Consider the following 14,756-nt stretch of genomic DNA (forward strand, 5'->3'; position numbering starts at 1 on the left):
GTAGAAGTTGTATTTTATATTATTAATACAGTATAGTAGAACTTGTGTTTTTACACTGCTGTGGTTATTTAGTCATCTACCACGTGGACAGGCATTAAAAGATGGTGCTTTTTCCTCATAGCTGAAGTAAATGATCTGTCAATCTCTAATGGGCCTGCTCCAGGGAAATACATTTTGTTTTACTACATCTCCAAAAAGCCTATACTTAGTTTGAGAGCACACAGTTTGATGTTAGAGAAGGATGTTCATTACAGCCAAATGAGTCAGACATCTCAGTGCTAAACTAAAATAACATTTTCTATGGACTTTGGAGACATTTGATAGCATCCTTCAAAAGCTTTTGTAGGAGTCTAAAGAATTATATAGCTCTTTTTGCCTGTATTTCTGACAACAAAATTACTTAAAATTCTAGTTTTGACTGAATATGATTACTGGGATAATTCTATTTTCTATACTTGCCTTTTATTCTATGACACATTAATCTAGATAATTGGAAAGGTATTTTCATGGCATGTATGCCTGACTATGAGGATAATGTGAAAATGTTAAATGCTAGTTTGGGTCCACTAACCTCTTCAAGAAGGAGATGAATTGCACATCAGGCAGCTGCTGAAGGAGCTCAGGAGTGTGGCTTGGCTCAGGATGAGGAGTTCTTGGTTGGGACATTTTAATATAAGTGTTTGCAAATGAGCCAGGTGCCCTGTCCCCTCTGGAGACAGCCAGGGTAGTGGCAGTGGGGTCACACAGTCAAAAAAAAAACCCAAAACAATACAAGAAATAAACATACAAGCCAAGAATTTTGAATTTTGTTGTTCAGTAGTTTGGTGACTCAGTGGCATTTAAAAAGTCTGTGTATGGAAGGTCATAGTAAACAATCTCAAGTTTCCTTCTGGGTTTAAGTTCATGAATATATTTTATTCAAGTTCAAAATCTTTGGAAAGCCTCTCTCCAACACAGGCAAAGAGAAATAATGCAGCCACTCCCTGTGCAGCTAAAAAATAGAATAAACAAAGTATAGTGAAGAATACCCAATATTAACACAGGAATTGCTAGAAAGTATCTGTCACTCTTTGTCAGATGAGGTGCCACATGTTCACTAAAACTGTCCAGGGACTCTGGAAGTTTATACTTCTTTTATTTATATACTTGCTTGTGTACTTCTGAGCACAAGAGCCAGACTGAATTTCACTCATACTTTTGCTTAAATACACAAACTGTTTGAAATATTTATTATAGCTGTAAGTAATTTTGTTTCAATTTCTGTGAAGAAGCCATTTTCCAATAGTACTGGAGATGGTCATATACAGGCAATGATTCAGCAAGGGAGAAATCAGGCAATTTCTGAGCACCTGCTGAAGATAAACTTTACTGGCACTTTAATTGTTTTATTTATTTAATTGTGAATGTGGCCTAAAAAAAAAATAATTAGAAACCAGGGTGCAATTGCAGCTCCACCAAAGGCTGCAGTCTTTGGCATTGACATTGGCAGGACCAGGAGACCATAAAATTGTTTAGAGACCTATAACCTCCAAAACTGCCTCGTGGGCTGGCTGCCCTCCCCTGATAGCAGCTTCTTTGGGTTGCATTTTTCTTTCCAGTCCTATTTGCCCAGTGTTTTAGATGACCTCAGTCTGAAGCTAAAGACTCACTCTTTTAAAAGGTGGAGATGATGAAAACCTGGCACCATTTTTCTTTTAATACTCCCTTGCTTTAATCCTGCATGATAACCCTAGTAATGATTCTTACATGTAGTTAATAGGAGGTTTGAAAAGAGATTTTTAATTTAAAAACAGAGTTTGGAGGAACTTACAAACAGGACCCACATTTTCACTCTGTAAAGCCCTTTCTCCATGCAATTATCCCATAAATGATTTAATTTAGCCTAAAGACAAAGGATGCAGCAGAAATAGGGCCCAGAGTTCCATAACTCAAATACTCAAATTCATCTACCAGAGATAAAAAAGCAGCTCCTGGCTACAAACCAATCTTTTTGTGCTTAAATGAAGAGTTCCCATTTCACCCAGTGGAGGGAATCTGTACCCAGAGACATGGGATCCTCTCCAGTGGTTGACCCTGATTTTGGTGCAGCTGCCCTGGCTTCAGAGATGGCCAAAGGTGTGGTGCACCCAGCCACAGAAGAGGATGGGACAGGGATGAGGATGAAGCTCAGCATTGCCCCAGGGGCTGAGTGTGTCAGGAGATGGAAAGAGATTTTCCCCCTGTGCCCTGAAGAGGAGATGTCTGCATTGTCCCATTAGAGTCAATGCACATTGGGTGTTTTCTCTGTTGGATTTAAACAAAGTATTTACCAATATGCAGGGGATTAAAAGAATTCATGTCACACCTATCTGTTCATCAGAGCTATGGGCTGTGACATGGAAAATACTGGGGCATTTCACTGAAAGAATAATTGCCAACACAGCAAAATCATTAATTCTGGGATCTGGGCAAAGGTGGATCAGACAGAGGGCAGGAGACTGCTGAGGAAAGGAAAATGCATCAGAGAATCAATTGGAAAGGATCCAGTTATTCAGATTAATTTGTTTCCTTTTTAAAACCTGAGGATGAACCAGAAAATCATAATTCTTATGGAAGTATAACTCTCAGTCAGTAATAAAACCAATATGCAAAGAATCTGCTTTACCACTCATTTCTGTGAGGAAATGTGCCCAAGAGCATGTGAGGCACTGTAGGAGAACAGGAGGCTGGGAGTGTGTTGAGCACAGACAAACCAGTTTGGAGCTGTAATGTGTGGTGCTGAAATATGATGATTGTTTGCCCCATGTTAATGTGTGGTGGATTTGGTGGAGCTGTACTTCTGTGTCCATGAATCTTTCATAAATTCCAGCTCACCATAAATCAGATAATTTCTCTTTCAAACATTTGTCCCGGTGTGTGTTTAATCATGCAAATCCTCAAGGTCAGAGACTCCCCACCATCCTGTACACACCTTATCTTCCCTTGTTTTGCCAGAGGAGTCTTCCCCAGGTGGCTGCAGATCCAATGATTCTCAGTGATCCCTCTCCAAACACAATTGAATACACTCTACCTTTTTCTTTTTGTTACTCTTTACACCAGTACTTTGTGCTCCTGTCTGGGATCTACAGAAGCTCAGACTGCATTTAGCAATGTCCCCTCACCCATCCTAATTCTGCAAACGGGATAAGCCCCTGAGGCACTCCTTGTTTTCTTCTCCTGACCTTTTGCAGATACACTGAGTTGAGTTGTGCAGCTCTGAGCTCCAGCACTGAACCCTCCAGGAGGTTCTGAGCCCTCCAGCAGCCTCCCATTACCTTCTCTCTTCCAATAAAGCTGAACTATTTGGTGGCATAACTTTCTCATATTTCACTATCATCTACAACAAAAAGATTACAGACATTTGAGTCTATACACATATCCTTTAAGATGTATTAATGAAACATGAATTTCTTCAATCCCTTTTTGCACCTACTGATTCCAGCTGTGTCCATAAACCTCCTGTGGCAAAAACTTCCAAACATTCCATACCTGCTGCATAGTAAAAGCATTTTTTACTAGCACTAAACTGATACATTATTTTCAAAGAATCGTTCTTGAATTGTTTTCAAGAACAGAGGGCTGTTCTTTTCTATTATTGTGGGATTCAGCCAACAATAGTTGACAAAAGGTATGAACAGTTCATATCACATGCAGAATATTTTAATTATGTGCCCAGTGTCACTCCCTAAATTATAAAATCCTGTTCCAAGAGAATTTCAGTCTGTCTCCCCATTTACCCCCTGGGTAAGTCATCATCTCTGTCACAAAGAGACATTCTCTGCCTCATTCACGTGTTGCCTTTTCAGCAATGAAACATGCAAACAGACTGTCTGGTATCATCAGCCCAGTGCTAAATCCTCACATCTGTCACCTGTGCTGTGAACCTCCTTCCCCTGTAGCTGTGAATGAACCTCAAACTCATCAGCACAATGCCTGCTCTCGCTGGCAGAGACATATTGCTGGAATATATAATGCAGGAGGCACAGATACAGAAATGGAGGGTGAACTCATTGCTACCTACCTCAGGAAAGGAAAACCTGTCGAGCAGAAGGTTTGCCTGAGCTATCACAGTCATTATTCAATAAGGTTTCTCCTGTCATGAAAGACATTTGGAAATAATATAGCGTTTTTTGTTTCAGGTTCCAGAACAATGTCAGAAACAAATGAAACCATTATTTTATAAAGCTGCAACAAGCTGCAAATGGGAACATTTTAAAATACACTGAAAACCTAAGCAGGGGAAAATAAAAGGCAAAAAGAACAGTTTGAGCACCTAATAGAGCACTGACAAATCTGATAAATAGCAGAAAAGAATTAATCAATGAAGAACAAAGGAGCAGAGCAACATGGAGTAAGAATAATGTGTTAGCTTATGGGAAATAAAAATGTTTATTCCTTTGCTGTGCCATTAGTCTCCATGTACAATCAGCTTCCTGCTGGTTCAGTGTGGTGTCTTGGCATGTGCCAAGCAGAAAGTCAAGGGGTTTGATTAACACTGAACTGCAGAGGACCCAGAAGAGCCTGGCAACAATCTCCTTGTTGATTGCCCTGGATAAAGAAGGGTTCACAAAGCCTGGCCAAGGAAGTGCTCATCCAGGCACAGAAAATCCTGATATCACAGGACAGCTTCAGCAAAACTTCAGCTTATTATTCACTCCCAACTAGTTGAGACTTAGAGTTAGCTTCATGTAGCCAGTCCTCTTGGTCCTGAGTGCTACCACATGGACCATCTTTCTGCCTTCCCTGCTAATCTGCTGTTCAACCTTTTCATGTAGTGGAGACTTCTCATGTACCTCAGGGCTCTTGTTCACAAAAAGAAGACTCCCTTCCAAGAGGTGCTTGCTTGCCACATGTGGTGTTTGATTTTCCTTCTGTTGAGTCTCTTCTGTCTCTGGGTGAAAGTTCCAGACACCCAATAAAAGTCAATCACCACGTTCACCTGGGAGCTCTGTGTCAAAGAGTTCTGCAGCAGATCCTCTCCTTCATAAATAATTCAGTGAGATAAGCATTTGTAAGGCAGTAGAAAAAGACAGCAGTTAGATGCTGTTCAGTTTTGTTTCCTCTGGAAGAACAGAGAGGTTCTTCCAGCAGGGTAAACAGGGTTTGTCACAGCAGTTCTAAAGGCTCCAAGTGCCCTGAGCAGCCAGCTGTTTATGTGCATTTTGGCTTTGCAAATGGTAATTGACTTCACAGCCAAGGAACTCTCTTTGCTGCCAGTCCTCCCACAGCTGAAAAGTGTCTGCTTTCCCAAGAGCAAGAAGCAAAACTCAAAACTTTCTCCAGTTTTCAGTGGGCTCTTTGTTTGCCTGTGCTTGCTGTCAAAGAGCACTTTCTATTTTGCTGTGAATTAATTTTACAGGGCGTTGGAGTGCTGAGCAATTCTAAATATGACCAATTAACACTAATGTACCCCTTCATTTTGCTGCTTATACAGAATGAAGAGCCCATTTTTTCCAGGGACGGTCGGAAGTTTTTCTTCGTCCGGGCCATTCCCCAGGGAGGACGTGGGCATTTCTACCACATCGCCATGTCATCGTCACAGGTGACTCTCTGCTGCTGCTCTGGGTCTCACCTGAGGCAGACAGCAAGAAAAAGTGGTGTCTGTGCTTGTAGCAACGAGATGGGGAGGTGTATATGCAAAAAAGTCTTGTGCATAAAAGAAAACCTCCAATGATGTTTTATTTGGGCGTAAGACAATGTGAATTTCCAAAGGAAAAGGTCAGTCGGCTGTCTCTTCCCAAACATTATTATTGTTTTGGTTTGGTTTTTGTAATGCCACTTTAGTTGTAGATAAGTAAATCTCACCCTTCCACAAAGAATTAAATAGAAGCATGGGAACATGCTGGATTAGAGGAAGGGGTTTGAAGTTGCTCTGTGCTGAATTCACCTCATTATCTTCAGTGGAGTCATGGTTGAGATGATTCTGACTCTCTGTTATTTCTATGCCTGCAGATTCAAAGAAATGGCAGGTGTAGTGGTGGAAATTGCAGATTTTTGGTTTATTTTTTCATGGGCAATGGAGCCAGAAGAGCTCCCTTTTTCAGAAGTTTTAACAATAAAGAAATCTACTTCTCTTTTCTTTCTGGCAGCCCAACAGCAGCAATGATGACTTACAGGCTATTACATCTGGAGATTGGGATGTGACAAAGATACTGGCATATGATGAAAGGAGGCAGAAAATGTAAGTAAACTTTGGCCTGACACATCAGACTTCCTTTGTTTAGCCCTGGGCTCTGGGTCAGTTACAAAAGTGTTGTGTGTGCACTGAAACCTGTGAGCATGAGGAGCTGGGGAGAAGAAAGCAGGAGGAGCTGTCTCCATTTTGGCTTAACCTCTCACACCATTACAGAAATCTTCTGTTATTTTGAATGATCTGTACAGTTCAAACCTCTCTTTCTATGACTGTTAAATAAATGCTGCTGCTGCAACTTTTGATATTACTCTCTGTAGGAAAGCCAATATCATTTTCTGTAGGAAAGCAGCCTGTTTTCATCAACCACTTGGTCAGTTTTGGAAAGAATCTTTGTTGACCTGCAAAAATACCAATGCAGTGGGAAAAAAAAGAAAAAAGAAAAAAGAAAAAAAGAAAGTGTTTAGTTAGAATTAGGGGAAAAAAAAAGAAAAAAAAGAAAAACAAGCCCACCCTTCTTCACACTGTAAACATTCACTTTTTCAAATATACTTCAAGAAATTACATAAGAAAATATTTAGACAGCTTCTGGAATTAAATAACAGATTCCTTTCCTGAAAAGTTTTGAGTTGATACAAGGTTGTCAGTTCTCAGTTACTTAAAGTCACTGAACAGTGGAGTAAACAGTCTCTGGAATATAATAAACTTTGAGTGATCATTAAGAGCACAGTGCTTCTTCAAAATTTTGAATGCTCTCAATTACCAATATATTCAGAACAATATAAAATCATAGAAATATAGAATCACAAATGGCTTGGACTGGAAGAGAAAGAGCATCCAATTCCAGCTCCCTGCTGTGGGCAGGGACACTTTCCACTGGACCAGGTTCCCCATCAAACCTGGCCTTGAACACTTCCAGGGGTGGCCTAAGTAGCAAACTAGCACCAAAGTTTTGTTGGCATTTTAACTGGCCAGTCAAGCAGAAAATGCCACACACAATTTGTACAGTCAAGATGTGTGCCTAGGCAAGTGCAGCTTGTTGGAAGCAGATCAGCAGGGATGAAAACCCTTCCTGGCACTGTTCACCCCATGGATGCTACATTTGCTCCTGTGCTCTAGCATTATCCACACAAAATGCAGATTAATGCAGGGGGTTTAATTCAGATTTCACAGGTGGGACTGAAGTTGGCCACCTCCTGCAGCATCACTCTTTTACCTCCAGAAGCTGACCCTGCACAACAGAGCTTGTGTTGTTTATCCAGAGAGGAGCTCAGCACAGTCTCAGCACAAAACAACAAAATGTTCTTCAGCTTCATGCTCTGCCTTCCCACCAAACCCTGATTGGCTGTCTAACTGGGCAAAGAATAAATGTGGCCAGAGAAGTAAAAACTTCCTCTAGAGAGAGAAGAAAGGTCTTTAAAAGAAATTCTGAGCCATGAATCTTGAGGTAAAAAGGTGGATATCTTCCACTTAATCACGTGATCCTTTTTTGATCCCCTGACATGACAAGTGTAGGACCCAAAGTTTTCCATGCTTCTTTTAACTGCAGTGTAGTCTGCAATGTACCTTCTTGAGCCTCTCAGTGATTTGTCCCTCTGTATCCTTTCCTAGTCCAGTTGAAACTTCCCTGGCTTTTATAAGGTTGTGAAAATGGCAATATGAGTGAAGATGGTGTTGCATGAGACACTTCTAAACACCCTTCTAATGGTGCAATTCACTTTTATTTTTCCCCTCCAGTTATTTCCACAGCACGGAAGATTCACCAAGAAGAAGACATTTATACAGGTATGTGCTTTAGTAACTTCATATACAGAATTTCCCATTTCTTCAGTTTTACAGGTATCATAAGCAATTGCAGTACAAGCAGTTTCTTAAGTTTTTTTCTTTAATGGCATTGCAAGATCTTTCAGTGGGTCACTGGAAGAAACAGTGTAACCATAGCAAACAAAATGCTTGACACTTGTAAATGTTTTACATTTAGCAATTTTCTCATATTAATGCCAATTTTAAATTGGTGCCAAGATTGACTATCACAAAGCTTTCCAACAGAACTGCTGAGCACTTGAAGGAATTCAGAAATACATAAAATAATGGTATAAACTGTCTTGATACTTTCCAATAAAGGTTTTGAGAAATTTCATAGTAGCTCACCTCTTCATGAAACTGAAAAGAATTAACAATATTTTATGTTTACAAACATTATTCTGCAGTTCCAGAAGATTTTAGCATCATCCCTAAGTACATGATGAGTAAAAGGCTGGTTTTACAGCAAGCTATTAGTAGTGTTGCCATTGTGAAATATTGTGGAAGCAGATTACAAAGTGGAGGAAACACAAACTTTTAAATAAACATTTCGGAATCATTTTTCCATTTGTCCTGTTTTTCTTCTCAACCACCCTGCTGCCACCACAACATCTGCAATGAAGGGCAGAGTTGGTGAAGGCATCAGTGAATAAGGGACAGTCAGTACATTTTCCTTCTCTCACATGACATCATATCTTTTTTTCCTCAGTGGGAAGGAAGGTAGAGCAAAGTAAATCACCTGTGATTTAATATTTTTTTTTTTCCTTTCGAGACCTATATGCATGTTCACTGCACTCCACAGTTTTTTTAGAGTATTTCCTTGAAGAAAATTTTAAAAATTATATTAACCCTCCATTTCTACTGAAATGAATACTTTAAAAATGGAGTCCAGGCACATTTCAAGAGCTGCTGGCATGAGTGAAAGCGGCTCTTCCTCGTCAGCATCCATCTCACCCCGGTGCCTCATCAGCTTCATCTCCCCACACAGACAACAGAGAAAGAGCAGATGAAGATCTGTTTAGAGTTTTTTCCCCCTCCTTTTCATGTTTGATTTAGTAGATTTAATTAGGATTTTAGTCAGAGATAAAATCTGAGCCTAAACAAGAGCCCATGATTACTCATTTCAGTCTCTGTGATCCTAAGAAGGTTGCTCAGCCTCATCTCTTGAAATGGTAGCAAAAAAAAAAAAAAAGTATTACTCCTTTACAGTAATACTAGAAAGATCTCTTGGTTAATATTCTTGAAGTTTCAAAATGCTATCTATTAATATTTGCTAATAATCTGTAATTCTTCAACATTCAGTGGACTCTTACCAGCAAACCTGTGAGCAAATGGACAGGCCACATTACCTTCCTCAACAACAGATCCCTAAATACAATCCTTTCTTTCTGCTTGGGGGTTTTAAGAGCAGCTATTTAAACCTGTAAAAAGGGCTTTGGCCTCTGAGAGAGCAGCTAGCAAATCAGACCAGTGGTGAAACCAATATGAAACTTAGAGAAAGCAATTCCAGCTCTTTATTGTCTGTTATAATATAAATAAGTGTTGAAATGTTGCTCCTTTGTTTCATGCCTTCATCCACCAAATTATTACTTCCTCTTCTGAAACTGCAACCATCATTTTCTTTTAAAAACTGTGCCTTCCTTCATAACCACCTGACCTTGCAAAATGACATCAGAATCCATTTATATATTCTCTATTCAAGCAGGAGGGGAAAAAAATCCATTATTGCTATTTAAACTCAACCAAATGGAAATACTTTGTCTCTTACTAATGTTGGACACATTAGATTTATATTCTTGTTCTAAAGAAAGGTTCAAGTAATGTTGCTTTCAAATAACATTTGCTCAGTGACCTTCATGGAATTGTATTAACTTTTTCAGTGCAAGCACAAATGGGAACTTCAACAGGAGGTGCCTGTCCTGTGATCTGATTGAAAACTGCACTTATTTCAGTGCATCCTTCAGCCACAATCTGGAATACTTCCTGCTGACATGTGAAGGTATGTGCTGGGTTCTGTCACTGCAGTTGTTGTGCCTCAGGGGCAGGATTTGGAGCCAGCACTGATATCTTCAGACATTCTGTGTACCTAAGGTCAGCTTTGAAAGACTGGCTATGAATATGTTGCTTTTAAAGCTTTACTCTTGACATTTTTCTCCTTTTTTGTGTGTGTTTTTACTTGTAGCTAGAAAGCAAATATTTACAACCTTTTTCTGTGTATCCATGCACAGAAGGTAGGGGTAGACTCCCCTAGCCACCACAAGCATCCTTAAAGGAAAGTAACAGCAAAACCTGGAGGATATAAAACGTCAGAAAATTTATGAGAGAGAAGCCAGCAAGGTGGGGTTGACTGTGGGTGACTGGGACTAAGTTCCAGATACATCAAGCAATACCGTGAAGAGAGGGATTTAAAGTTACAGCGAGAAAGCAATTTGCCAAAAAGGCAGCTTACAGGAATGTTCCTGATGGACAATGTGAACACAGAATATCTGGTGCTTCCCTGCTCATCCATCATAGATCTACTTCAACTTGGCATAAGCTGCAGGTCCAGCAGGAATTTCCTGTTTTGAAAATGCCTGAGAGTATCCAAGAGACTAAGGATGCATTTCAGGAGAAGAGTCATTGAAGCTTTCTCCAGCTCTGTTAAGACTAAATGCAGAATTTCACAAAACTTAATCCTATATAATTTAATTCTGCTTAATTATCCAAAATTGCACACAAAATGCATGCACACCAGTCATCTGCTCCTGGGATTGAAGCTGCTCAGATGGCTGCATGTCCTCTAAAAAAGGCTTGAAAAGCATCAAGCAAACAGGAAATTCCTTATTTTCAACAGCCCAGGAGAGAAGTGAGTAGGTTTTGAAGGGATATTAGGGAAGAATTCTTTGCTGTGAGTGTGATGATGCCCTGGAACAGAAAAGTTTGGATGCCCCATCCCTGGAAGTGTTCAAGGCCAGGTTGGATGGGGCTCTGAGCAGTCTGGGATGGTGGTGCCCATGGCAGGGGGACATCAGGGGTCACTGGTGATGCAGGGGCTGCCCCTTCTCTGACTGCCAATTATCACTGCTGCCACTAACTGTTTGTGGTAAGAAAGGAATATTTGAGGTGGTAAAATGGGAAATAATCAAGATAAAGTGGAGAAGTAGAATGGTTTGTATAAAGTAAAATACCTGGACTAGGACAATTGCAAAAACATGCATTTCCCCTAGAAGGGAATGATAGGTTGCATGTCAGAGGCATTTAGAGGTATTTATTTATATATATATATATATGGCAACACAGTACAGAAAAAAATATCATTAACAGGGCAATATACTAATTAATTTAATGGACTAATTAACTTAATGGACTTACCTGTAAATCTGAATTTATAGTTATGGCAGACATATGCAGAGAAGTGTCATTTGTCAATAAACATTCAGTTCTGTAGTAAATATGATGTTTACTAAGTTCCTCCCTTTAAAAGAAAAACCTTGTTTATTTTTTTTTCTTGTTTTCATTTCAAGAACATCTGTCAGGAGCTACCAGAGACAGTGTCCATTTCCTTTGCACCAAGATAATTGCTTTACTGTAATTAGAAGCATTTGTGAATAATAAGATTAAGGTTTCTATGGGGCCTTATCAACAGTTATGAGGTGATTTGGTTTTGATTACATTATATCTCATCCACAAAAAGCTGCAGTGATACCTGAAGAGATTAATGAGTTTTATTAGTATGTACATTAATCCAGTACACAAGATAATGATTTTGCATAATAAACTATGGGTCTGATCTTCAGCTGCTGTAAACAATAACTCAATTGTAAGGTCATTAGGATTAGATATATTTACATCTGCTGAATATATCTTTGTCTGAATTTTAGTTATTCAGGACTGAATCCTCAAATCTCACTGTAGCACAAATGCAGCACAGCTTCATCTGTGAAGCTCATCTCAATGTCTCCATTCAGATAACTTTAAAAAATATGCATATATGAGAAAATACATAAATCTTGGTAAAATTTCCATTTTCATTGATTTTATAAAGATATCAGTCCATTGCATTTGGTAGTTATTCCTTATTTACATGACTTAAAGTGAGAGGTCTTTCAACCGATTTGCTTTCAAGCAGTTTGCAGGAACCACATTTCTTTTTGGCATTTTTCATGTAGGATCCATCTAACTTCAGGTGTGTGCTATGGGTGCACTTGCATCAGGGACAGCTCCCTTTGGTTCCTGCTGCAGCTGATGTGAGCCAGGTCAGTGGAAACCTCTGTTCTGGATGAAGTACAGATTTCTGGATAAAAATATCATCCTGTCAGACTTTGGTCATATAAATAGGTGTTGTTGTTTCATGGAGAATCACCTGGATCCACTAATAGGACAACTCCTTTTCCACAGCTCCTCAGACTGCTTAGCCACAGCTTGGCCATGCCTCAGCTCCTCAGGGTGCTGGGTTACTGCTCACAAGCAGTCATGCTCTAGTATAGTTTAGATTAACCGAAAATCTTATTTATTCATGTGCACATATAATACAAAAAAGGAAAAGCTCCTTGAATGAGCATCTATCAAAGGACCCTGCAGATTCTGTAGCTTATCCAGCAGACAGAGCAAGCTCACCAGGGTGAACAAGAGTTTGTCTTACAATGTCTGCTCCCCAAGGACTTCTGCCAGGAGTTCCCATCTCTGCTTCCCCCCAGAAAATTCCCCACAGCTGGAGACGATGTTCAAGACCAGTGGCAGACAGTACCTGTGGCTGTGTAGTGCTTTCTTCTCCATAATATGTCTAACATGCATAAATTTGTATCTAAATATGTATCAAATACATAAATTTCCATAATATGTATAAAATACATCAATATGTATAAAAGCACCCAGAGCTCAGATCTTGCTGTCTACTCTGTGACTGTGACATGAAAATCATAGTGATCACTGGTATACCCAATGTCAGCCCCATATATATCTTTGGAGGTAGCTAAATTAAATGATTTTACTGTAATCAAGCCTGTAATAGCTTAAAAAATTGTATTTTCTCAGCTGTCTACAGGACAAATGCATGGACAAATATTTATGGCTTGAACAAAATTTCTGTACTGACAGAGAATAACCTCCACCATACCTCAGTTTCACTCTATTCCTTCCTTTATGACCTGCTGTTGCAAATTTCATTGAGTTTAGAGCCACAGACATGACGGTGGCTCAGCTGAACTTCTCTATAATGGATGGTAAGGTTTGAGCAATCAATCAGTGCTTATAAAATATTTTGTGACACTTAAATGAAAGGCAAGCTTAAGGGAAAATATCTTCCCTAAAAGGGGGAAAAAATCAAGAAAGGTCTGGCATTGCTCATTTGATCCCAAAGGTCAAGAGCTGGAAGTTTTCTTCTCTCTCTTTTGGTACTTTAAAGGCAACATATAATTTCCTTAAAAGATTTTTTGCTGTCCTGCAGAATACATTTAACAGCCTTGCTACCTGGCACAGGCTGAAATGAGAGCAGCTGCTGTAATAGAAGGTAACCTCTCTTGAAAGAGGACAGTGTAATGCTTACTGTCAGGAGGCAACATTTATTGCAATCAGTCAGTCCCAGAAGGCTAGTTACCTTATTTTTCATCTAATTTTATATGCTCATGATTGAATTACTGTAGCAGGATCTAAGGAAACATGATGCTTTGCAGACTGCTGTTAGATTATCTCCTCTAGACACGGTTGAAAAAGCAATATCTGCTTGACCAAGGTCACTCCTACTGTCATTTCCATCATAAAATATGGGTTTACACTTCTGTTTCTTCTCATAAAGCACAGGCACCTCCACTGATTCCCTCTAAGATAAACAGAAATAAAATCTGGATGTAAGTGGTTTGCTATTTTATACATAAATTTAATTGAGGTTGGATTTTTCTCATCTGAAATGGGATATAAAATTCAATTTTACTGAGAAAAGGATAAGAAACTGCAAGTTTTGGCTACAGGAAGAAATTTATTCTTGTTTCTTGAGTGCGACTCAGACACACAGGGTGCAAGTCTGAATGACGTCAGCCAATAAAGCACTGAAGCCCATTTTTAGGTGATAGCTCCTTCTCTGAAGGATGAAGCCCTATCAGTTACTACCCCTGTAGTCAACTGTGCAGTGTTTTAGTATTTCCACTGTGCATAGGCACACTTTGTCTTCAGTGGCTCCTTCTGTCTCTCCCAGTGTAACCAGTCAGCACCATTAAAACTCCACTCCTAATGAGGCTGTTCATGGGGAAAGCAAGGGAAGCAGCCCTTTCTGTCACAGGATAACTGGTATTCTGACACTCAGATGCTTTGGCTGCAGTGTCTTCACTATCATAAGAAATCTGTGAAATCACAGAGACTTTCATTTGGACTCACAGAGCTGGCAAGTGTTTCCTGGAACCTGGAGTTCAAGTCCCTGGCATTACAGACTGCAGCATCGTAGCATCCTTTACATCAGCAGCTCCTTCTCCATCAGCTGACCTCATCCATAAGCTCATCCTGGCCCTGGGGAGGTGTGTTTTTCCCCACAAAGGGTTAATGCCTTCTGAGGCAAAAGGACTAGAGTGGAAGACCCTGGCCTGTGCATGCATCTCTGCAATTAATGACATTTAATATTCAATGAAAGTGATGGGGGGAGGGCAGCGTTGTTCTTGGGATGCCTACCAGCCTGCTAATTAAAGTTCTCTGTGATCATGCCTTATCAAGAAGGGATTAAACATTTTTAGGGATGTCACAAAGGAAATTGGAGGGGAGAGGGCTGTAACAAGGGCTAAGGGGAGATTTGTCTCACACTTGGCATGGTTGCTGGGGGTAGAGGAGTGCCTTGGCCACT

General features: G+C 39.9%; 1 protein-coding gene across 2 annotated transcripts in view; it reads left to right on the forward strand.

The window, feature by feature from the left end:
- Positions 1-14,756, forward strand: part of DPP6 (dipeptidyl peptidase like 6) — a 394,434-nt gene that overhangs the window by 348,488 nt on the left and 31,190 nt on the right. For both annotated transcript variants that reach the window (XM_053979702.1, XM_053979712.1), the window contains exons 13-16: positions 5,453-5,560; positions 6,108-6,199; positions 7,886-7,933; positions 9,832-9,950. In XM_053979702.1, the coding sequence (XP_053835677.1) occupies positions 5,453-5,560; positions 6,108-6,199; positions 7,886-7,933; positions 9,832-9,950 (367 nt within the window). The remainder of the gene's footprint in view (positions 1-5,452; positions 5,561-6,107; positions 6,200-7,885; positions 7,934-9,831; positions 9,951-14,756) is intronic.

This window comes from Vidua macroura, chromosome 1, assembly GCF_024509145.1.
Source record: "Vidua macroura isolate BioBank_ID:100142 chromosome 1, ASM2450914v1, whole genome shotgun sequence".
NCBI lineage: Eukaryota > Metazoa > Chordata > Aves > Passeriformes > Viduidae > Vidua > Vidua macroura.